General features: G+C 41.0%; 1 protein-coding gene across 10 annotated transcripts in view; it reads right to left on the bottom strand.

The window, feature by feature from the left end:
• The window catches only part of myt1 (myelin transcription factor 1), a 168,210-nt gene that overhangs the window by 6,824 nt on the left and 135,787 nt on the right, over positions 1-25,599 (bottom strand). For all 10 annotated transcript variants that reach the window (XM_062979065.1, XM_062979061.1, XM_008110205.3 and 7 more), the window contains 6 exons: positions 24,714-24,776; positions 19,840-19,923; positions 7,904-8,125; positions 3,415-3,506; positions 1,048-1,151; positions 34-177 (listed from right to left, as the gene is read on the bottom strand). In XM_062979065.1, coding sequence (XP_062835135.1) covers positions 34-177; positions 1,048-1,151; positions 3,415-3,506; positions 7,904-8,125; positions 19,840-19,923; positions 24,714-24,776 — 709 coding nt within the window. The remainder of the gene's footprint in view (positions 1-33; positions 178-1,047; positions 1,152-3,414; positions 3,507-7,903; positions 8,126-19,839; positions 19,924-24,713; positions 24,777-25,599) is intronic.

Consider the following 25,599-nt stretch of genomic DNA (forward strand, 5'->3'; position numbering starts at 1 on the left):
TAAAGACTAAGCTCATGTAATAGTGCTGCTCACCATGTGTGGAAGGCGGATATTGGCAAGACTTTGGATAAGAGTCTGGCTCAGCCCTGAGAGCTCAAGGAAGAGGGCTTCATTCTGCTCCTCAATGATCTTGTTCTCCTCCTCAATGTTCTTGAGGTTCTTCTCCATGCTTGAGATCTGCAGGAAGGAACAGTGTGGCTTAGAATGGAAATGATCTGAATGTGCCAAAGTTTTAAGTACAAGGTGATGATCCTACCTTGAACCACTATTTTACAAGTCTCCTTGTTCCATAGTTGGGTACAACCAATGGTGGTATAAATACACATACATGACCTCTTTGCCTAATTATGTCTACTTTTGGTTGCTGCAGAGGATGGCATTCCTTTCCTCCCTCTAAACTGAGCAAAACTCCCCACTCACAGCCATTTGTACTTGAAGGAGAGCCAAGAGGGGGTAAATGAGAGGAATATCAGGCTATGCCTTCATAGCCAAATAAAAAAAATAGTTATATAATAACAATAATAATAACTTTATATCATCTATTGAGAACTCCAGAATTGCCCAGAAGAATTCAGAAAACAATATCATTTCTTCATGTTTGGTTACAGGGACACAGTCAGATGCTTCTGTTATTGTCCCTGGTCTTCTCCAGTCATGAATGGTTGTGGGTGGGAAACTTTATGTGTTCTGTAGTTGGTCTGAAAGTGGTAATAAATGGCTTAATGTGGTATAATTCCATATGGAGAATCCTTCTGATATGCTGAACCATGCAGGATTGTAGCCAAAGGTATACAAACACTTTCTCATAGACACACAGAGTCACACTCTTCTCAATATACAGCTGTCACCAAGATATTTAATATATCTCCTTTCACTATTATAGGTATAGGTTGATGCCAGAAGACCCTGGAGGGTATATTACACTCTGTCCAACAAATAAAGAAGATCTTAAAAAACTATGGGGTGATTCCATTGATCTCCATTGGTCTAATTTTGGCACATGAGCATAGGGTGACTATGGAGGCACATAGATATGAATGCACATACCTGTGACTGCAGCTTCACCATCGCTGCTTCCATCTCAGTGTTGGATTCATTCAGCTCACTAATTTCTTTGTTTAACTGCTTAATTTCTTCATCATTTTCTAGAACTGCAAGAATTAAAGGCAGAAACTCAATGGAAACATCGACTTTTCCCCCACAATAGGGAAATAGGGCATGCAAGGACAAAATAGTCAAATATTTACATTGCTGTTGTATAGTCATGGTTGAGAAATGATGGGTCTTCCACACTGAAATATTCTATAAATCACATATGACCAGAAAGCAGGGGATATTTTTAAAATTACTATAGTGGTAGTACATTAGTACATTTCTAGTTTTTCAAAGCTATGTTAGCTATATATGCAAGAATTGCATTGTCTAAATATTTTAAATGACGTATTGCGAACTTAAACAGGCTTTGTGTGTTCAGGGTTATGGGAGATTGTCAATGGGCAAGAAATATTGGACATCAGAGCATTCTTAAAGCACACAAATTAAGAAAGGCTAATTTAATTTGAGAACCATCATGGCGTAGTGGCTTGAGCATTGGTCTAGTAATCTGAAGCCCAGGGTTTGGATCCCTGCTCAGCCATGGAAATCCATTGGATGACTTTAGGCAAGTCACACCTTCTTGACCTCAGAGGAAAGCAAAAGAAAACTTGCCAAGAAAATTCTGTGATAGGTTTATTTAAGGTCCCTATAAATTGGAAGTGACTTGATGGCATACAATAACAAAAAAAATTCCAATTGGATTGTCTAGTAATACAATTCATGATGTGGGAATGCACAGATTGTTCGATCCTGCTGTTGGTATGTGTAATTCACATTGACCTGTGGGGTCCCGCAAGGGTCTATCCTATCCCCCATGCTATTTAACATCTACATGAAACCGCTGGGAGAGGTCATCCGGAGTTTTGGAGGGTGTTGCCATCTCTACGCAGATGACACGCAAATCCACTACTCGTTTCCATCTAACTCCAAGGAAGCCCCCCGGATGCTGAACCAGTGCCTGGCCGCTGTGGCGGACTGGATGAGGAGGAACAAGCTGAGGATCAATCCTGACAAGACAGAGGCCCTCCTGGTCAGTCGCTCGTCTGATCGGGGTATCGGGTGGCAACCTGTGCTGGACGGGGTTGCACTCCCCTTGAAATCACAGGTCCGCAGTTTGGGGGTCCTCCTGGATTCAGCGTTGATGCTTGAGGCTCAGGTGTCGGCGGTGGCCGGGAGGGCTTTCGCACAACTCAAACTTGTGCGCCAACTGCGACCATACCTCGTGAAGTCTGACTTGACCACGGTGGTCCATGCCCTAGTTACCTCTAGACTGGACTACTGTAATGCGCTCTACGTGGGGCTTCCCTTGAAGACGGCTCGGAAATTACAACTGGTCCAACGCTCGGCTGCCAGATTAATAACGGGGGCGAGTTACAGGGAGAGATCTACTCCCCTGTTTAAGGAGTTCCACTGGCTACCATTCATTTTCCGATCCCAGTTCAAGGTGCAGACCATCATATATAAAGCCCTAAACGGTTTGGGACCCACCTACCTTCGTGACCGTATCTCCTACCATAAACCTGCCCGATCTCTCCGTTCATCAGGGGAGGCCCTCCTGTCGCCACTGCCTGTATCCCAGACCCGCCTTGTGGGAACAAGAGAGAGGGCCTTTTCTGCTGTGGCCCCCCATTTGTGGAACTCATTGCCCATTGAAATCAGGCAAGCCCCCACTCTTTTAGCCTTTAGGAAAGATTTAAAAACATGGCTCTTCCGGTGTGCTTTCGGAGAGTAACTGTTACACACTTTTTTGTTACTCCCCCCATCATCTATCCTCTAGACTGTTTGCTATCTTATGTCTCTGTTCCCCGTGGTTTTATTCTTATCTTTTTCTCACCCCAAGTTTTAACTGAGTGTTCATGCGGCCCGCCCTGTTATATTGCTTTTTTTGATTTTGTGTTGTACTGTACATGATTATTTATTGTATTGTTGTAATTGTATTATGATATGTTGTTTTTATATTTTGCTATATTGTATTGTCCTGGGCATGGCCCCATGTAAGCCGCCCCAAGTCCCCGTTGGGGAGATGGTGGTGGGGTATAAATAAAGTTTTTTTATTATTATTATTATTATTATTATTATTATTATTATTATTAATTCCCTGTCTCCCACACCAGCTTCCCTGAACTCTTTGAAAATGGCTGATAGGTTCCTGTGGAATGCGGTGAACAATTGGGATAGAGAAGGATCCTCTCAAATTTAGAAAAACGATCTCCTGACCTTTGGAAGTGAGATCCCAAATCCAACCGGGATGTAAATTTATTAAATTATTTTGCACAGAGATTGCACAACATAGCCCGGTGATAAATGACATTCACTTACCATCGCTGGTCTTGAATTTAGTGTTGAGAATTTCATCCCCTGAGATTTTCCCTTTTTTCCCAGCAAAAGTAGCTCTTGGACACCCTGAAAGGCTAAAGGACCAACAGAATAGGATTTGGTCAGGAATCCATTTGAACCAAAAAATAAAACCTGAACCAAAATTACATGCCACTTTTTTTTAGTAACTATGTACAGCCATTCCTTGCAATATGAGATTCAACATTGCTTGAAAAAAAAAGTCAGTCCATGCATTGACTTTGTCCTCATTGGCCTCACTCACTTGCCCTCTTTAATTTCTCAGGTTCTGTCTACACTGGCCCTGGATTGACTATGATGCAAACTCTGGAGCATCTCCAAGGTGAAAAATTGCAATCTTGATGGAAGTTGTCATGCATCATAAAGACTCCTAGCATCAATTTTGGAATGAGTACTTAAAAAAAACATATGTAGACTTGGCCTCAATGTCATTATTGTGTAGCTGAGACTGAATTGCTGTTTAAGTCCACAGGACTTTAGTTCTGATCCTGATATCAGGAGATGTTGAATTCGATGCGATCTTGCAACGTTCTTTACAGGATCTTTGATAGAACAAGAGTGGATTAATGATTATTTCCAAGTAGCAGTGGTCATATGAAAGAAGAATATAGATTGGATTGGAGGTGAATTATGTTTTTCTATTATGTGTTTTTTGTCTGTATGTGTTAATGTACTTTTCTGGAAGGAGTCCTGCATTGCTGCAGCAATGTGTTCTGATCCAGAAACTGAAACCAGCAAATCTTGAAAAAGAAATGTTCTTGAAAGTTGTCCCACTTTTTTTGACTTGAATGTTTGCATAAGTTTTGAAAACCAAGTGAAAAGTGTGTTTTCCTTTTCCAGAAGAAGAATAAAAAGCCACTATTTCTCTAATTTCTGTTTTTTTTATTATTGTTTCCTCAATTCTTTCTAAGAGGGAGAAAATGACAAAAAGATAACATCTATTTTATGATCATTGTAAAATCGTTTCCCTGAGGCAGCTTTTTCACTGGATTCTCTAAGCAGTATTTTTTTTATACATCCATCAGGAATTTGCCATCATTCAGACAAGCTTGTGTTTGAATAGTTCAAAAACAGAAATGACACTCATCTGAAAGAAAGAAATTCCCTTGCAGGTTGCCCCATAAAAGATTCAGCTATAAAATGCAGATTTTAATCAAAGTGCATATTTTATGTCCCATAAACCTGAAGTGATCTGAATCCTGAAAATTGCTATATGGGAAGATAGCCTGTTCTACTGTTCAGATAACTTGTCCAACCTCCCAATAGTGTAGCTAGTGGGGGCGAGGAAATTATGAACCTTGCCCTCCCTATATGAATTCTGTCCTCCAAAATGAAACATTCTTCCTTTACGTTTCTAGCATTCCAGAGAGAGAGAACTGAAAATCATTGACATTAGAGCACTTGTATTTATTATTTTTCCATTTCCTTTATAACTTTGCTTGTTGTTGTTATTATTGTTTGCCTTCAAGTTATTTCCAACTGGTGATCTAAAAAAGGCAAATATATCAAGCATTTTCTTATAACTCCAGCATAGATTAACTTTAGGTTCACAAGTTGGGCATGATTTGAAGGCACACAACAATACCAACATATCCATGAAGTGTTGATGCACATTTGGTCCCTAGCACAATACATTCCAAATAAGATGGTTGTATGCACTCCATACAATCATGCTGGCCACATGGCTTTGGAGGTGTCTACAGACAATGCTGGCTCTTTGGCTTAGAAATGGAGATGAACACCAACCTCCAGAGTTGGACATGACTGGTCTTAAACCTTTACCTTTACCCTATACTCGTTGTATATGCTGGCAGTATTCTGTACAATCAGGCTCTGTATTTGCATGTTTCCAGAGACTAGGAATATAAACTACATTGGCCAAAGCAAATGGTCCACAACACACTCTATGGGATACAAGGGCAAACCATCATGTATTGTCTGTGACAACCAGAAAATCTTCTCAATCTTCACCATCCATGATTTGATTAAGAGCAAACACAGATATTGCCCTCTCACCAGTTCCTATAATGCTGAGACTGAATGTGGCTCTTAGAACATTTTGCCTAAATTGGAAAACAGAGTGAATTTTCAGCATCCAGAAATTAGAAGCCAATGATCTTTCTCTGTCCTTGGAGTCACACCAGCTGTGTTTACACTTTTGAAGGAAGCAGCTAATTAACTCACTCTCCATATCATTAAAACATCCATAATAAGAAGGAGCTTAGTTTAGGCGATTTAGAAGGGATTCGGGCCATAATCTTGCTGGATTCCTATGCCAGAGCAACTCAGAGGTAGCAGCCAGGGGCTTTGCTGGAATCTTGTATCTTGTACCTCTTGGGTCCTCTCCAGATTTCCAAATCCTCTTTTCTCTGAGTGGTTTGCTTAGCAGTGCAATGAAGCCGTATATGTTGACTTATACTTGCATTGGAAACATACTACTGAATAGCACTGGAGAACCTAAACAAGCACATATTTTTGAAGGGTGGGGATAAGTGAAGCTGTGGATATTGAATCTGTGGGTAAAGGGGTTGTACTATAGAGGCTGGACAGCTCCTTGCTGGGGATTCTTTAGTTGAGAATCCTGCTGTGAGCAATGTGTTGAATTTTATGGCCCTTGAACAATTCTGTGATTCTAATTTTTCTTCAAATCCAGCTCTGTAATTGGTTTCCTTAGAAATGAAATGGCATTGGGGGCTGTGCGGTGGTGGTTGGAGTCTGGAGGGATAGGTATGTTGTTATTGTGATGAGTGCTGGAGAAAGCATTTAATTTTGTTGTGCAATGTACAATATAATTATTTTATTCTATTTTCACACTGTGGAATTTGAGATCATGTGTTCTATTTACTGCTTCCTACACAGTGAGAAGAAGTGAATTGTCAAACAAGGAGGTATTGCTAACACCCTGTTAGTGACATTCATGCATATATCCCTTTTCAGATGTGCAGGAAGAGAGCTTTTCTCTTGCATTTATATTGCATCCCAAAAACTTTACTCCAGATGCTGGCGGGAACAACTGCTGTTCATTCTTACTAGTAGAGAGAAAAAGGAAGGGAAAGGCAATTCAGATCTTCCTCCTGTGGGATGCAAAAGGAGCTGTACTCCATCTGTGATCATACACTTGTTTCTTTTCCCTATCCTGCTGCTGCTACTCAGTCATTTAGTCGTCTCTGACTCTTCGTGACCTCATGAACCAGTCCACGCCAGAGTTCCCTGTCGGCCGTCACCGCCCCCAGTTCCTTCAAGGTCAACCCAGTCACTTCAAGGATACTGTCCATCCATCTTGCCCTTGGTCGGCCTCTCTTCCTTTTTCCTTCCATTTTCGCCAGCATCGTGATCTTTTCCAAGTTTTCCTGTCTCCTCATGATGTGGCCAAAATACTTCAGCTTTGCCTCTAATATCCTTCCCTCCAGTGAGCAGCCATTGGGCATTATTTCCTGGAGGATGGACTGGTTGGATCTTCTTGTGGTCCAAGGCACTCTCAGGATTTTCCTCCAGCACCAGAGTTCAAAAGCGTCTATCCTCCTTCGCTCAGCCTTCCTTATGGTCCAGCTCTCACATCCATAGGTTACTACGGGGAATACCTTTGCTTTGACTATGCGGACCTTCGTTGCCAGTGTGATGTCTCTGCTCTTCAATATTTTGTCAAGGTTGGCCATTGCTCTCCTCCCAAGAAGTAAACGTCTTCTGATTTCCTGGCTGCAGTCTGCATCTGCAGTGATCTTTGCACCTAGAAATATAAAGTCTGTCCCTGCCTCCACGTTTTCTCCTTCTATTTGCCAGTTATCAATAGGTGTAGTTGCCATGATCTTGGTTTTCTTGATGTTTAACTGCAACCCAGCTTTTGCACTTTCTTCTTTCACCTTGGTGATAAGGCTCCTCAGCTCCTCCTCGCTTTCAGCCATCAGAGTGGTATCATCTGCATAGCTAAGGTTGTTAATGTTTTTTCCAGCAACTTTAACTCCGACCTTGGATTCCTCAAGCCCCGCACATCGCATGATGTATTCTCCGTACAAGTTGAATAGGGAGGGTGAAAGTATGCAGCCCTGCCGCACTCCTTTCCCAATCTTGATCCAGTCTGTTGTTCCGTGATCTGTTCTTACTGTAGCTACTTGGTCTTTATACAGATTTCTCAGGAGACAGACAAGGTGACTTGGTATCCCCATACCAGCTGAGCCTATCTATTACTTAATGGTCTGAAATATTTTCCCCATACCAACAGGAAGTTGCAACAGCCCTTCTTGTGGCTGAGTAACTGCCAGAAAATAGGAAAACTGTGTCAATAGTGCAATGGCTAGCATTTGCAATATGAAAAAGCAACTTTTCCAGATGTGCCATAGGTACAGTATAATCAGGAAGAAATATAGAATCTGATAAGTTTGTTAGACTGTCAAGAAGGCTTTCAACAGCAATCTCACTGCTGTGTTTTGCATAAGACTGTATGCACAATGCTTACCTTCTGTGGGTGAGGAAACTTCCATTTGCATGACCTGAGCCATCACAACCTGGGGTTGGACAGGTTGGGCCCTCATTCTTGAGCGACTTCCACGAAAAGGAGGAGCCATTGAGAGACCCTTCTTTCTGTCTCCGGGCTGCGAGGGGGCACCCCGAGGCACTGCGATGGGAGGCATATTTACCACTGATGTGTCCGAGCCCAACACAGCCAGGAACAGGGCACCTAGCAGGTAGAAATACAAAGAGACGTAAGGATGGAAAGTCTGAACAAAAGGTCCCAACCTTCCAAAACGACACAGCGGATTAATGATGAAACAAGTGATCACAGAAAGTGATAGTATGTGTGGGACAGTCCTAGTAACATGGGGCCATTTCCTCTTCCTTCTATTACTTCAACTATTTGGTTTCAAAAATTTGCATCTCTGCCACAAGTCATAGAATCATAGAGTTGGAAGAGACAACAAGGGTCATCCAGTTCAACCTTCTGCCATGCAGGAAAACACAATCAAAGCACTCCTGACAGATGGCCATCCAGCCTCTGCTTAAAAACCTCAAGAGGAGGAGACATCACTGAATGCAGCATATTCCACAGCTGACCAGCTCTTGTCATCAAGAAGTTTAGGTGGATTTTTCCCCTTCAATTTGAACCCATTGCCCCTCTTAGTCAAATCAAATCAAATCAACTGCATTTGATCACAGGAATAACTGAATCTTAGAGTTAAAAGCACCATCTAGTTTACACTCTTGGAAGAATACACAACAACCCTGAAAGATGTCAATTCGACCTCCAATGAAAGATCTCCAAAAAAGAGAGAGACTGGGTTTATCTTTTGTTACCTCTTTCATTTCTCCTTTCTTTTGAGGTTTCCATAAAATATTACACATTTCTTACACTGGAGGAGTCGGGTAATGTAACTTAAGCAATACCCTCCCTCTGGAAATCCAATAGGTGACAATGTGTTATTCTGATACTTGATCAAACAGGACTTTTTATTAACATCTTCAAGCTCTAATTGATTTTATCCTACTTGCACATCTGCTGCGGTTGGCATTATTTAAATTGGTTTTCTAATAGTTTATTTGAGGATACTTTACATTTAAAATAAAGACTGAGTCCCTCTGGGGAGAGAGGGTGATCTAGAAATAAAGTTTTATTCTTATTATTATTATCTTCTCCTTATTCTATTGCTCTGGGCTGTCAGGGAATATAAGGGGCAGGGCTTCTAACCCCTTTATGGTTGTGTAGAAGGAGGGATTTCAGCTGGCATTGCTTGTACAGTGAGCAACACTTCCTCAAATCCTCTCTTCTCCACAACCATTAAAGGGACAGAAACCGTCCCTTATTTCACTTGTGTGGATTGGAACGGCATGCAAGCTAGGGGATTTGACAAACCCTTTCTAGGACTGCTAAGTCAGGACTACTCCAGAGTCAAAACCTGGGTGTAAATCATGGTTATCAAGAGGAGACTACAATAATGACATCAAGCAGGGTATGTGAATTATCAACCACAATAGAGGAAAAAATTACCCTGTATCCACATAACTGATATACGTGGTTCCACTTATCTACAGTTTCAGTTGCTCATGTATGTTCCGCTGTATAAGCTACACTCTTTTCTTGGTACTTCCATAGTTTGTCCTATTAAAAGCAATGGGATCATGATTATCTGAAGTTTCACATATCTGTGCAAAGTCTGGGAATGTATCCCCATAGATATGGGGGCTGTACAGTACATACAATTCAAATAAAAAACATCAAAGCTGAGTGAGAGCTAACACACACTGTTGTGGCTCAGCCATCATGGCCCAGGTTACATCAAGAGTTGGAGTCAGAAACAGATGAGGAGGCGGAATTCGAAGACATTCCTGTTCAGAATTCAGGCCCCATGGCCTTGAAGGTGCCGGATACTCTAATTGGCAAACATTCTGAATTCTCTCCAGCGTTAACCACACCAGATGATACAGACTTGGGGGAGAATGGAAGTTTTAATCAGAGAGATTTTGTTACCCAAGATAGAAGTAGAAAACAAGGACTGAGAAGAAGTCAAAGACTCGCTCTCAAACTAGATAATGATTAGTTTTCCCATGAGAACTTTCATGGGCCCTGTACTCCCTAATTCTTACAGACTTGGGATTCTGTTAAAAGTACTCTGCACTGTATTTTCATTGCGGTGTCAACTTTGCCTTTCCTCGGAAGAGTTTCCAGTTTACAGCTCCTTGCCTTGTCTTCTGAATCTGAGCCGAGTTTCCAGTTTCAGGAGAGCCGTGCTGAGCCGCTATTCCCGAGTAGACCTTGCCTTGTTACCGCGACTTCCTTGTTCCTGGATCGAGATTGACTCCGCTTTGTTTACCATGCTTCTTTGACTTCGCTATGGGACTTTTCCAGCGGATTTGCAGTGCTTTGTTTTCCGCTATTGTTTCATGGACAAACTTTGATATCTAAGAGAAGCTATCGAGCTTCACTTGTGGATTACAAATTGGACATTGATAAACTCTTTCTGAATTGCATTAGAAAGTCTTACTTTGACTTTCTACCTTAAATGTGCATAGACCTATATATTTACTCTGCTTCAATAAACAGCTTGTGTGTTATATTGGTTCCTGCCTGGTTTTCGAGTGCTCGCGCTGCCTTGGGGTACAACACACACACACACACACACACATATATGCACAAAATTTTCAAGTCAGCACTCTTGCACTGAGATTCCTCCCACTTCCTCTGAGAACTGGAGAAGAGGCCCACAATTTGAGATCTGGCAACCCTAACACTTTTGCATAGAGGCTAAGACCTCAGCAGTTGTTTATCTTTTTCCTGCCATTGTTTGCAATAGTGTAAACAGTTATGTCAATTATAGACATATCTAAAAGTTTGTTAGTGCTCAAAGCTGTAAAACAAACAAACAAACAAACAAAAGAGTCAATGGGAAACCACAGAGCCAACTGTTAAAGCGAGGCGGCAATTAAGAATGTCAAAAGATGGCTGTCAAAACAAGTGCCGGTCTGTGCTTGACATTCACAGCCTACATTTCATTGTTATCATCATTATTTTATTATCCTTCCATTAAAAAAATCCCCAACAACAACAACAGAGGAGTTGACAGTCAGGGCTGCACCACGATTATTTCATCCCCCTTTGGAGGTAATTTGAAAAAACGCTGATCCTGTTTTTAATCATCTGCAAATGCGGCACAATTCACTTATTGTACCGCTGCCAGCAGGATGCACACTAAATTCATAACGGCGTCACTGTTTATATGATCGCAAGCAAATTATTGAAACCTCAGGAGAAAAAGCGAACGAGAGGGAAAGAGAGATTGGGGAGAGAGGAAAGGGGGGCTGGAAAGACAACGATTAGCATGCGGCGTTTATGGCCTGGCCGTTACATATTTTACGCTGTTAATTTAACTTTCATTACACTTTTATTGTAAAAAATAAACCAGAGCCTTATTGTAGCAAACAGCTGGCTTGGGATGTGGGGTGTGCATGTGTGAACATATTTTTAAAATTTATTATTGCTGTTTAATTGATGCCGTAGGAATGGTTGGCCCACTGAATACCTACCACCCTGAATTGTCTCCCCCCCCCCCCCCTCGAAGAAAGAAGAGAAAGGAACCAAGGGGATATGATGAAGTGTCAATCTCTTCTTGGAGCACTACTACCTACTTAGGGGCAGGACTCATGCCCTTCCATGTACGCCACGTGGTAAATGGTGTGAAGAAAGAGCAATAAGGCACTGGGGAGGGTATTAGTTTCTTCTCAGTGACAGCGCTCGGATCTCGGACCGCAGCCAAGTCGCTGTCTGCCACACAGATGGAGACATGGAATTACTATTGAGCCTCTTTAATGCAAACCTGCAGGGACCTCCGAGTGAGAGGAATACCTTGTTAGAGAAGACAAAACGCCGCTTTCCAAAGACTAGAAGAGTTTGGCCACGGGGAATTGAAAGCTCGTCTCACTTTATCATTTCTCTGGGTGCATCACTGCTGTAGAATTGATGCAGTTAGACACCACTTTAACTGTTATGGCTCAATCTATGACATCATAGAGTTGGAAGAGATTACAAGGGCCATCCAATACAACCTCCCTCTGCCATACAAGAACACCCAACCAAAGCCTTCCTGACATATGGCCATCCAACCTTTATGTTAAGAGCCTCCAGTGGCCTAGGGGATAAAAGCCTTGTGACTTGAATGTTGGGTTGCTGACCTGAAGGCTGCCAGGTTCGAATCCCACCTGGGGAGAGCGCGGATGAGCTCCCTCTATCAGCTCCAGCTCCATCCGGGGACATGAGAGAAGCCTCCCACAAGGATGGTAAAACATCAAAACATCCGGGCGTCCCCTGGGCAACATCCTTGCAGACGGCCAGTTCTCTCACTCCAGAAGCAACTCCAGTTGCTCCTGACATGAAAAAAAAACCCCTCTATGTTGTCGAAGGCTTTCATGGCCAGGATCACAGGGTTGTTGTGTGTTTTCTGGGCTGTATGGCCATGTTCCAGAAGTATTCTCTCCCGACGTTCGGCCCACATCTATGGCAGGCATCCTTGGAGGTTGGTGAAATGTCAGGAGTGAATACTTCTGGAACATGGCCATACAGCCAGGAAAAAAATACAACAACCGCATCCAATCTCTGCTTAAAAACTTCAAGGGAAAGAGATTCCGCCAGACTCGCAAGCAACATGGTCAAGCAGCTCTTACCATCAGGAAGATCTTCATAATGTTTTCCTGAAATTTGAATCTATTGCTCTGTATCTTATTCTCTAGATTCATACCCCCATAACTATGAGGGATGACTTCTAGTCCACATGGACTAAAACAGTGGCAGGAAATATCACTACACTAGGTTTCTCCCAAGAACAATGACTAAGCATGGGATGGGACCAAGCCAAGGATCTCATCAAGCAACGAATCCTGGTCATAGAGCGCCAATTGGATGTAGCCTTTATCATTAGTGAAGCTAATAGATACCTCACCACCTCCATGGCTTATCTAACAGACCTAGAGGTGCCTAAACACCGAAGGGCTTTTACTCTGGAAAGATGCCATGCCCTCTCATCGGCTGTATTGGAGGGGAGGTACTGGAAGACCCCCTTCAAAGAGAGATTATGCCCCTGTGAGTCCGGACACATAGAAAGAACTGAGCACATGCTCCTTCAATGCACATTCTACAGAGACCTTAGAACTAATCTCATTACACTGTGGCTACTTTTAGTCTACCCACCCATGAAGATGACAGAAACTGTGTCTGGTTGTCGGTTGATATTATTATTTATTGTTACAATATTGCTGTTTTAATTCTATTTTTATATTGTGAATTGCTTTTAATGTATTTTTATTTTTATTGTGTTGTCGGGCCTTGCCCTATGTAAGCCACTCCGAGTCCCCTTGGGGAGATGGTGGCGGGATATAAAAATAAAGTTATTATTATTATTATTATTATTAGGCCCCTGGTGGCAAAGTGTGTTAAAGCACTGAGCTGCTGAACTTGTGGACCAAAAGGTGCCAGGTTCAAATCCCGGGAGCAGAATGAGCACCCGCTGTTAGCCCCAGCTCCTGCCAATCTAGCACTTCAATAACATGCCAATGTGAGTAGATCAATAGGTACCGCTCCGGCAGGAAGGTAACGGCGCTCCATGCAGTCATGCCAGCCACATGACCTTGGAGGTGTCTACAGACAACCCTGGCTCTTCGGCTTAGAAATGGAGATGAGCTCCAACCCCCAGAGTCAGACACGACTGGACTTAACGTCAGGGGAAAACCTTATCCTAATAATAATAATAATAATAATAATAATAATAATTATTATTGTTATTATTATTATTGACGAAAAACAACAGGAAAAACTCAGCCGCTATCAGGACCTCAAGATTGAACTGCAAAGACTCTGGCAGAAACCAGTGCAGGTGGTCCCGGTGGTGATGGGCACACTGGGTGCCGTGCCAAAAGATCAGTCGGCATTTGGAAACAACAGACATTGACAAAATCACAATCTGCCAACTGCAAAAGGCCACCCTGCTGGGATCTGCACGCATCATCCGAAAATACATCACACAGTCCTAGACACTTGGGAAGTGTTCGACTTGTGATTTTGTGATACGAAATCCAGCATGTCTATCTTGTTTGCTGTGTCATACAATAAAATAATAATAATAAAATATCCAGGGCGTAGTGAAAAATATTACTCCACACTGCTGCTCTCGGACTCTAGCACTACAATAACTTACAGTGTTGCTAAGTTTTGTGCTGCAGCAATTAAAATTAGACGGAGGGTGATCGACCCCGCAAGGCAACACCCCGACGGGAATGTAGCTAGAGCAACTAGTTACAGCTGAAATGCCACTAGACTTGTAATGCACCCCTTCTGTCCCCTTTAGTGCCTCTCCCTAGTGCTTTGACCCCTCCTATCAGACCCCTCCCCTTGGTTCCATACCTGCTACATTAAATTGTAATTTCAAACTGTTTTCTAATCTGTTCTTTTATAACTGCTTAATAGGGAACTGCGTTTCTCCATCCCAGGGCGTTTCTGCCCCACTTTGTGCTGGTCATGGATCGTAATAAATAAAGATTGATAGAGAAGACTATCATGGAGTATAGTGCCGGTGCCTCACCAAATAACTCTCATTGGTTCAGAGAGCATCCTATTTCTTTCAAGTCTGTTGCCTACAGAAGGGGCACCGATAACATGTTTTCCGTTTTATTTATGCATTGCTATACAAATACAAAGGGTGCTTGGAACCCATTGGGATTTGGTTGCAGGGTCCTCAGACCAGTATGGAGTGTTGCTATGTGTGGACGAGCCTTCTGAGCTTTTTATTTAGGCACACTTGTAGGATTTACAACTTGCACTCCTTTTTGGCTCAATCCTTTTACCTGTTAGTTTGTGTTTGGACCCACCTGCTGAGAGAACAGCACTCTTCTAAATCAAGAATTGGCAAGCTTAAGTAACATGTGGACATGTTTACAGGCGGCATCGATCCTGCTATAATTCTCCAGAAACCAAACAGAGGGGAAGTCAATGCCGTCCTGTTAGTTGCCCTGATGGGCTATAAACTGCACAACGCAGCACTTAACTTTGTCAGTGTGATCCATTTCCATTCTCTTTTTTCTCTCTCTTCTCACAATATCTTTGGACCGTAGAATGGCCTTATGGATTATGCATGGTTCCACCTGCCTGTGTGATTTAGAATACAATGCTCAAAAAAAGTGAAGTTTTTTTTTTTCTTCCCTTCGGCAGTTTGGAAAATTGGGGTTGCTCAATCTTTAATAAACTCTGCTTACTCCTGCTAATTGTGACATGGCTCATTGAATGCAAATGCTCTCCTTCCTGGGGATGGAAGGCAGAACAGATGGCTCCCAACGTCATCTGGTTCTTACAAAGACCTTTGGATCACTTACAGCATCACGGTTTGCAGCGGATGCTTAAGTGCACAGAATCCTTGCCATGCTGTTCCCTTTGCTCCTGAACTAAAACAGGAAAATCCAAGGGCAGTAAGAAAACAAGGTAGGAGGAAGGATCTGAGCTGGAAGAACCTTCACAGTATGTGGTACAGATGAAAAAACTTATTAATGAGGAAGAACATATAAGTGAAGGGAGGCTGCAGCGGTTTGCCTTTGCCCCTCTTTCTCTCCACTCAGATAATTGAGTGCTTTTAATTTGACTCTTGTATTGTTTTTACTTGTTTTAAATATGTTGTTAGCTGCCTTGAATCCCATTATCAGGGTAAGGAGGGATGATGATGATGATACTACTACTACTACTACTACTACTACTACTACTACTACTAATAATAATAATAATATAGTTTTTTTGTGTCAGGAGCAACTGGAGTTGCTTCTTGAGTGAGAGAATTGGCCATCTGCAAGGACGTTGCCTAGGGGACGCCGGGATGTTTTGATGTTTTACCATCCTTGTGGGCGGCTTCTCTCATGTCCCTGCATGGAGCTGGAGCTGATAGAGGGAGCTCATCCACGCTCTCTCCGGGTGGGATTCGAACCTGGCAGCCTTCAGGTCAGCAACCCAACCTTCAAGTCACAAGGCTTTTATCCCCTAAGCCACCGGAGGCTCCTAATGATATAGTAATAATAGGGAAGAGGAGGTGGTGAAACCAAGATAGCAAAAATTATGAAGAACACACAAGCTGAGATCACAGCCTGTGTTGGATGGGGTCACATTCCCCTTAAGGCACAGGTCTGCAGTCTGGGGGTCCTGGAGTCATTGCAGTGGTCAAGAGCACTTCCGCACAGTTAAAATTTGTGTGCCAACTGCACCCGTAGCTTGAGATGGCAGACTTGGCCATGGTAGTCCATGTCCTAGTCACATCCTCTGCTCTCTATGTGGGGCTGCCTTTGAAGATAGATCAGAAGCTTCAACTGGTACAGAGACTTGCAGCCAGATTACTAACTGGAGTGTCGTACAGGGAGCGTACAACTCCTATGTTACAGCAGCTCCACTGGCTGCTGGTCGGCATCCAGGCTAAATACTAGTTATTAGTGCTGGTTATTACCTATAAAGTGCTGGTTATTATCTATAAATCTAATAACCAGCTAAGTACTTGAATAACCGCATCTCAGTGTACAAACCAGCTCGAGTGCTGCGGTCTGTGGAGGAGACCCTTCTCTCGGTCGCACATTCATCTCTAGTGCGTCCGGTGGGAACGAGTGAGAGGGCCTTCTCTGTGATCGCTCCCTGGCTCTGGAACTCCTTCCCTACAGAATTAAAAATATCCCCCTCTCTCCTCTCCTTTAAAAAGCTTTTAAAAACACATTATGCACTTCAGCGTATGGACAGCCTGCCTTGTTGTTGAACACCTATCTCTGTTAATCTGCTGTATACCATCTTAACCCAATTATTTTAGTTGGATTTTAAGAGTTTTTAATTGATTTAATATGTTAAATGCATTAAATGTATTATGCCATATTTATTTAAGCTGTTTTTGGATTTGTTTTACATTTCACTGGTATTGAATGTTTGCCATTGTGTTTTATATTGTTGTGAGCCACCCAGAGTCCCCTTGAGGAGATAGGGTGGGCTATAAATAAGGATTATTATTATTAAAATAAAAATAGCCTCTGCTCATTGTTGATCTAAGCAACCGAAAGATAGTTGCATTTATCAAGTAGGAATTTAGGTACCGCTTTGTGGGGAGACAAATTTAACTAATTTACGACACCATAAGAAATTGTCCAGCTACTGTTTGGAATGAGGAAGTATCCATCAAGATGCCACAGTGGATGATGAAGCAGCTGCTCCCCGTGGCCAGAATCGAACATCTCCTCAGGAGAAGGTTAAATTGCCTCTGCGTCTGTCTCTGTCTCGGTTCTATGTGTATATAGGCATTGAATGTTTGCCCTATATGTATATAATGTGATCCACCCTGAGTCCCCTTTGGGGTGAGAAGGGAGGAATATAAATACTGTAAATAAATACTGTAAATAAATATTATTATTAGGAGAGGCTGCAGTGTTTTGCTTTTGCCAGAGCCTATTGGGAAAGGCATGTTTGTTCTTTCACCCTTTTGAATTAACAGAATGCCAACTAATATTGTACTTTCAACTCAGTTTGCAGAAAATGATAAAACAGGAATGTGGCAGAAAAAAAGAGGGAAACATATATTTTTAAAACAGTTGGAAAAAAGTGGGATGTCAGATGATTAACTGATACTTCCTTTGCCAAATTGGAATAGTTGGGGGGGGGGGGTATGCCTTCACAGTTAGTGTTTTCTTTGTTTGCATTGATTTGGTTTATCTACAACAAATGGGATCCAGAATTTCTTAGAATAAAACAGCACTAACATAATTAAAAAGCAACTGGGTAAAGCACACGGCATTTAAAACACAATTTAGAAACATGCCAACAAAAGAAAATACAGTCTTCATCCAGTTAAAAGCCTATTCCTGAGTGAGTTGAGTTGCCAAACGCCTGCATGAATATAAAGGTCTCTGTTTGCTGACACACAAACAAAGAGACGGGAAATTCTACCCTCCCACTCATTCAACATTAGTCTTATAAAAGGGTAAATGAACCAAGAGCAGGGAGGGTTTCCTGGAAACAGGAGAAGTGTTGTTGTTGGTATTTGCTCTCAAGTTGTCTTCAACTTATGGTAACCCTAGAAACAAGAACTTTCCAAAATTATTCCTAGTCATCAATGGCCCGGCTCTGATCTTGTAAACACAGGGCAGCCATGACTTTCTTGACAAAAACAATCCACCTGTAGGACTGCAATCTCTCTTTCTCCCCTAATGCCCTCTACAGTATCTTACTATATCTTCCAATTGTTCCAATTGGGCAGGGACAGGCCAGATTACCATATATACTCGAGTATAAGCCGACCCGAATATAAGCCGAGGCACCTAATTTTACCACAAAAAACTGGGAAAACATTGACTCCACTATGAGCCGAGGGTGGTAAATTTCAGAAATAAAAATAGATACCAATAAAATCACATTAATTGAGGCATCAGTAGATTAAATGTTTTTGAATATTTACAAAAAGCTCAAATTTAAGATAAGACTGTCCAACTCTGATCCAATCATTCTTCCCATCTTCTTCAATGTAAATGTGCTTATGTATCCTTTTAATAATAATAGAGTAAAATAATACATGTAATAATAATAATAAATACGGGAAAATAATACAAGTAGCAATAAATAGAGTAAAATAAAAATGCAATAATAAAAATAATAAGATCAGAGTGAAATAATAAATGTATTATTAATAATAAAAATAGAGTAAAATAAATGTAATAGTAGCAACAATAATAGAGAAAAATAATACATGTAGTAATACCAATAATAATAGAGAAAAATAATAAATTTACCATATATTCTCGAGTATAAGCTGACCCAAATATAAGCCAACCAGGACCCTCACCCGAGTATAAGTCGAGGGGGGGCTTTTTCAGTCTTAAAAAAAGGCTGAAAAACTAGGTTTATACTCGAGTATATACAGTAATTCTGTTTTCTCATCATTTGGAACAAAAATATAGCACTCTATCAATGTTTCCATTACATAACACAATTAACACAGTATGTATTATATTTACAAGCCTGGAGAGAGAATGACAGTCTATGAAATGGCAGGAATTCTATCAGGCTGAACAATATACTTGGATTCCCATCATTTCACAGACGCTCGGTCTCTCTCCAATTGCATGTCTTTCTCCAGCGTCATAAAGACAGTACATATACTATACTACTCGTGTTGCGAATTGTGTAAGGAGACTGAGGATCTGAGAAATAGTAAGAATCCAAGCATAATGCATAGCTATACCTCCTGCCATTTCACAAATCCTCAGTCTTCCACATTGTGTCTTTCCAACTTCACATCCTTCTCCAGTATATATCATTTTACATGATACGACTTGATCATTCATGGATTTCAGTATACATGTGGAGTCATGGAACCACTCCCCTATGGATACAAATGGATAACTGCATTTGGCTGTTGCCTCATGGTACCATGATTGTTGCTAGCATCAGTTGGATGACAGTTCTGAGACTGATGTTCTAGTACAATGTATATTTTGTTCTGCTGCTCTGGAGACCAAGACTTGGAGCAGTGGATTCAAATGACAAAAATGAGAGAGAGATTATATCTAAACATTGGGAAAAACATCCTGATAGTAAAAGCTGTTCAAAAGAAAAATATGCTTCCTGGGCATCCGGCGGAGTCTCCTTCTCTGAAGGTTTTTAAGTGGATGGATGGTCATCTTTTGAGGGTGCTTTGATTGTGTATTTTTACATGGCAGGGGGCTGGACAGGAAGGCAATGGAGGTATTTTCGAACTCTATGATTCTTTGACAGTTTTAGTCCATTGTGTTCTAAGAGTTTTGTGTAAGTACATTAAGTTGTATGCATTGTTTCTTCATATCTACGTTTTGTGTAAGGCATTCAGAATAGGATAATTTAAGAGACCTGCTCAGAAAAATTCTGCTACTTACTTCATCAGCTCTGGATCCTCTTTGTCATCCTTTGTGGGGGTAATCTTGATTCCACTTTTCTTGGCACGAGGGCAGCCTGATAGACTATTTTTTTTCAAAAGAGAAGAAGAAAGAGCATCATATTTGCAGCTTGTCCAGCAGCACATATGTTGGCACCAAGCCTCAGTCACCACCCTGCCCCCTTGATTTTGATTAATGGCTTGTCTTATCTAATGAACACACAATAGGAATAAGCAAGCTGCCTGCCCCAAAGGCACATATTCAGAATTAGATTAGGAGTGCAGGATAAGCTAAATTTTTGGGGAGTGAAATGAAGAACGAGGGAACGGAAAATATAAAGTTCTGGATTTTGTGCAAGGAATTTTCCACAGTCTATAACAACAGAATCAAATGTGAATGGCAGCCACCAACAGTTATAGGCAACACCGTGATGCATAGAAATCTAAGGTTGACAATAAAGTTTGAATATTTTTTAAAATCTGGAAGTCCAAAATTTGGGATATTCAAAAATCCAGAATGTATTTGTTATTTTCCTTGTTTAATGAGTATGTTTTAAAATTGATTTTTTGCTTTTCATGAGCCTGTGATGAAACTCTTATTTCAACATTGTTACTATTTTAAATACATTTTAAGGTTCTGAACTTGAAAAAACAAAACAAAACCACAATCACCATGCACAGTTCTTTCTCAAGTTCATTTTTAATTTCAGTGTTCTCAGTCCACATCTTACAACATGGAAACGTCAAGGCAAGTTGTGAAAGAACTACATGATGGAGCACATCTCAGATCATTTTGGGGTTTGGGATGCCAAATTCATCCCAAAAAATTCATATTTTGAATTGCATTGTTCTCTCTAGGTCCTCCAGTGTCCAGTGGAAGTTGGAGGACCTAGAGATTTCTAGAGAGAATCTTTTAACCAAATTTCACAAAGGTCAAAGCCAGAAATGTGGAGGGTCGATTGTGTTTTGGTTTCCAGAATTCCTGACAATCTGTACTAGAAAACAACTGTGGTCTCAGTGATGATACATGCTTTGAGAAGATCTCTAAACAAGCTGACAAACCATCTGAGTGAAATCACCATAGGACCACAATAGCACTATTCCAAAAATAAATAAATAAAATGCACTACTTGATAAAGACCATATTGTCTGATGACACCTAACTGAGGTTTTGATTCAGATAGAATTTGAATCACCATTCAAAAGCTCTTCGGTAACATGTGACAGATTGGGAAACTGAGATTAATTAGTGGTAGAGATATACCACTGAAGAGTGTGGGTTATTTAGCCACTGACCATCACAGTTGGAGAAACTGGACACAGTATATCTACACTGAAGCATTAATGCAGATCGACACCACTTTATCTGCCATGGTTCAATGCCATTGTATCATTGGAGTTGTCATGTGACAAGGTCTTTAGCCTTCTCTGCCAAACAGAGCTTGTGCCTCATCAAACCACAATACCTTAATATTGAGTTAAAGTGGGGCCAAACTGCATTAATTCTATAGTATAGACGCACCTTAAGGAAGCAGTGATTGTAAATGTGATATCCAAGGAATCCTGGAACTCTTACTTTTTGTGACATAAAAAGAAGGCCTGTGCCTTGTTAAAGCCCATGGATGAGCAGATAATCGAACCTTTGCATATTTCTCTATTGCATAGAACCACCACCTTTCTGCAAATCCCTCCCTCACCTCAACTGAACAACCAGCAAAAAGGAACAATTTCTGCCTTTGATTCCTCCTGTATGTGCTTTGATCTTGATAATTCTGTTTCCCACACCTCACAAGGGGGGACATGGTGGTGAAAATTAAGAAGAAAAAGAAAGGAAGCTGTTCACTTTGAAGGGGAAATACTTTGCAATTAATAGTGCCTAGATAAGAAGGCATTTGCTAGCAGGCAGCAGCTGTTAATGGAACTGCTCAAATGGGAGACTGTGAGGTCCCCATTAATGTTCACGAAAGATAATAGAAGTCATAAATAGGCAATGTTATTAACAGGAATTATGTGTCAGCTAAAATCTGATCCCTTTGTCTTTTATTTTGCTGAAGAAAGAGCTTCTAATCTGATTCTGGGAAATGTTTTTCTTTAAAAAAATCAGATTAGAGAGATGAAAGCAAGGCTCACTTGTTTCTAACTTTGGAACACTCTGGAAATATGTCCATTGTGTTTGAGGAAATAGAAATGTCTGTGGGATTGGAATGATGATTTATAAAATACGCATACTGTATATGCATCTCTTTTAATACATAGCAAACATTCTGTAAAAGATCCAAGGAAGACAATGTGGGAGAAATAGACACAAAAATAATATGTTAACATGGACATGGGCAAACTTCGGCCTTCCAGGTGTTTTGGACTTCAACTCCCACAATTCCTAACAGCCTACCAGCTGTTAGGAATTGTAGGAGTTGAAGTCCAAAACATCTGGAGGGCCGAAGTTTGCCCATGCCTGTGTTAACAGGTTTGTTTTGTAGGTTCTTCTGGCTAAGTCAATCATAGAGCAGGTAATGTTATTTCTGAATTATAACATTACATACGGATAAAGCTGATTCTGGATCTGTACAGATTTCTTAAATCAGTGCTTCTTCATCTATCTGATATAGAGGACCAGCAAGCTTTCCCCACTATGTGTCTTGGAACAATTTCTCCCCATAGAGATGCTCAATGTATTGTTGAAGGCTTTCATGGCTGCAATCACTGGGTTGCTGTGAGTTTTCCAGGCTGTATGGCCATGTTACAGAAGCATTCTCTCTTGACGTTTCACGCACATCTATGGCAGGTGTCCTCAGAGACCACACAACCTCTGAGGATGCCTGCCATACATGTGGAAAACGTCAGGAGAGAATGCTTCTGGAACATGGCCATACTGCCCAGAAAACTCACAACAACCCAGTTTTCCCACTATATTTATGTCCATTGGCTAAAACTGTTTCTTTCCTAGACATTTTCAGTAGGGTAGCAGCCAATGGCTCATAGGCTAGCACTGGCTGGCAGGGCATGACTTCAAATATTACCATAGGTAATTGTTGTTATTTGCCATCAAATGGAGTTGGACTCATGGTGATCCTATGAATGGGAGACTTTCTATTATTCACAGTTCTACTTGGACCTTGAAAACTGACTTCTCCAATGGAGTAAATTCATCAGTAATGCAGTCTTCCTCTTTTCCTGTTGCGTTCTACTTTTTTTGGGCATTGTTGCCTTTTCCAATGAGTCACATCATCTTGTGATATGCCCAAAGCATGAAAGCCTCAGTTTTGTTACTTTGGCTTCTAAGAAGATCTAGGCAATTGCTTATCACTAAGTACATATCTCCAGCATTGCCCAAAAAAGGTAGTTTCATAGAAGAGACTGTGATATATTCTGGGCAAAAGCTAATAAATAAATAATAATTTGGATGAAAATGTCCCCAACCAGCTGGTGATGGCTGGGCTGCTTGAGTACTTTCGCCCCAATTACTCTTCCCATAATCTTATCTTGATGCCCAAGTTTTTGGGATGGGTCTCTGAAATGGAAAGGCGTATAGACACACAACTTTGTGTGCACAGATGTTTCCCTGGTAGCTAGAACTCTGCAATCACAGTTAGACCATGGAGGGTGCCTGTGGGGATGGAGATCAACTGACATGGCATTTTACCTCTGCATATATTTATACTTAAATCATGGTTTGGGGAGTAGTGTGATAGAAATTGCACAAACTTTGAGGTGCGGCTAGCAGTCATTGTGTAAAGTGTAGTGGTGACCAATGCCTTCCAAATCAGTGGAATAGTAAATCTGGGTTTTAAATGACTCATCTGAGGTCTAACCTTTAAAGGACCTATCCAAGGTGCTGAATGTGTTTGAAGAACAGACATTTTGCTAAGCAGCATTCTTTTAATAGCCCTTTAATGTATTTTCTGCTCCAACTGCAGTTGTATCTTTTGTATGTGTTTCAGCATGTCTTACACCTTACATATTCCTCCCAGACTGGTGATGCCCTGCCTCATTAAAAAGGTCTGTCATTCTAGTTTTGCACAGAATAGGTCACCTTCCTGGACAACATGTGCATGCAAAGGCTATCCCTCGCATAAAAAAACCACCATGTGACAGAAGGTGCAAGATGACATAAGCTCCATTAAACTCAATGGGGCTTGCTCCTGAGTAAACATTTATGAGATTGGAATAGTTCAGAGGAAGGAACTGATAAAACCACTTCTAAGGATTCAGTGCATTATAGAATTCCGTGAAATTCATGGGGTTACCATAAGTCAACACTTTACTTGAGTGCACACATAGAAATAGACACGCCACAAAATGTTTGAAAATGCCATGAGTTATTGGGAAATAAGCGTCTTTCCACCTTCCTTTCACCCATTTTCTGCACTATTTCCTTTTGTGGAAAGCTCTTGACTTGGGAGTTTTGCATACATATGTGGCAACATCACACACATGTTTGCATATGAAAAGGATCGCAATATTTTAAGAAATATTTGGTCATTTTTATCCTGTGGATACTTTTGAAAGTGCATTTTCTCTTCTTGTATCAAGTCACCTTTCCTGTTTTTGCTCTGTGTTCTGTGACTGCTCTTTCGTTGCCTCACAATTGTAAAGTTATCGGAAGGACACTCCATTACTTCATTTTTACTGCTGACGCCTTTACTTTTTTGCCTCACTCTTTGCCTGATTATTATTCATTTGGAATGCTTTTCCAGACCTTGAATCCCCCTATTGTTGCCTACAACAAGGGATGAAAAAGCCTACTGGAAATGCCATCTACTGCCTTTTCCCATTTCCCTACATTAGCACCATCCAAAGCACCATCAACACATCTTGCAATTCTGGATGATCCCCCAGTCTTCACTAATATGTCCATTCACTCATCCAACATACCTCCTATGTGATGCATAATTTCCTGTTATATGACCGGAGCCATCACAGCCGGGAGTTGGGCACCTGGGTGATGACAAAAGAAGGAAAAGTAGTAAGGATTGCAGGCCAAAATCTTTCTTAATATTTGGATAATCTTATTTAGGACAAAAGTCAATACAGCTACACTTTGGTTTCCACAACCAGGTAAATGTAAATTAGCAAATGATTTCACAGACAATTGTTACACCATAGATATTTGCTAGCCAGTTTTCTGTCCTTTGTGTAATATCCTTAATAATTTCTCACTGAAGATGTTGCAGACTTAATTTGGATTTTGAAATATCATTTTGGATATCCAGCTGATAAAAAAAAACACCCACCAAAGCAAATGTGGATAACATTCCTGTTTCCATCACCAGCGAATGAAGATGAAAAGTGAGGCACAAGCAAAGACTGCAAATGGCTGGAATGAAAAATTCAACAGTTTTGCCGCATTCACTGTTACTGTTGCAGACTTGAATGTGCGTAAACAACCCTTATTCAGCTGTATTTAAAAAGTCTTGGATGAGAAGACTCTGTTCAAAGAAAACCATCAAAGAATTTGACATTGGTGATTGAATGCTTCACTCAACTGCTTCCCTCTTTAGATGCCCTCTTGTTCCAGAGGTTACATTTTTGGAAAGTAAAATTAATCTTTCATGCTAAACTACTTTGTATTTTCCCATTTTTCCTGTGTGACTTTAACATACATTTCCAGTAATACTTCGGATTTGTTGCTTCCTTTTGCTCTTAGAGATGTTATTATTTCATGTGTGCTTTCTTTTATTTTCAATGAATGTTGATGCTGATGCAGAAGGTAAAATCTACCCTGAAGAAGCTACATTGTCACTTTTCCCATGGATAATAA

The sequence above is a fragment of the Anolis carolinensis genome, chromosome 4, assembly GCF_035594765.1.
Source record: "Anolis carolinensis isolate JA03-04 chromosome 4, rAnoCar3.1.pri, whole genome shotgun sequence".
NCBI lineage: Eukaryota > Metazoa > Chordata > Lepidosauria > Squamata > Dactyloidae > Anolis > Anolis carolinensis.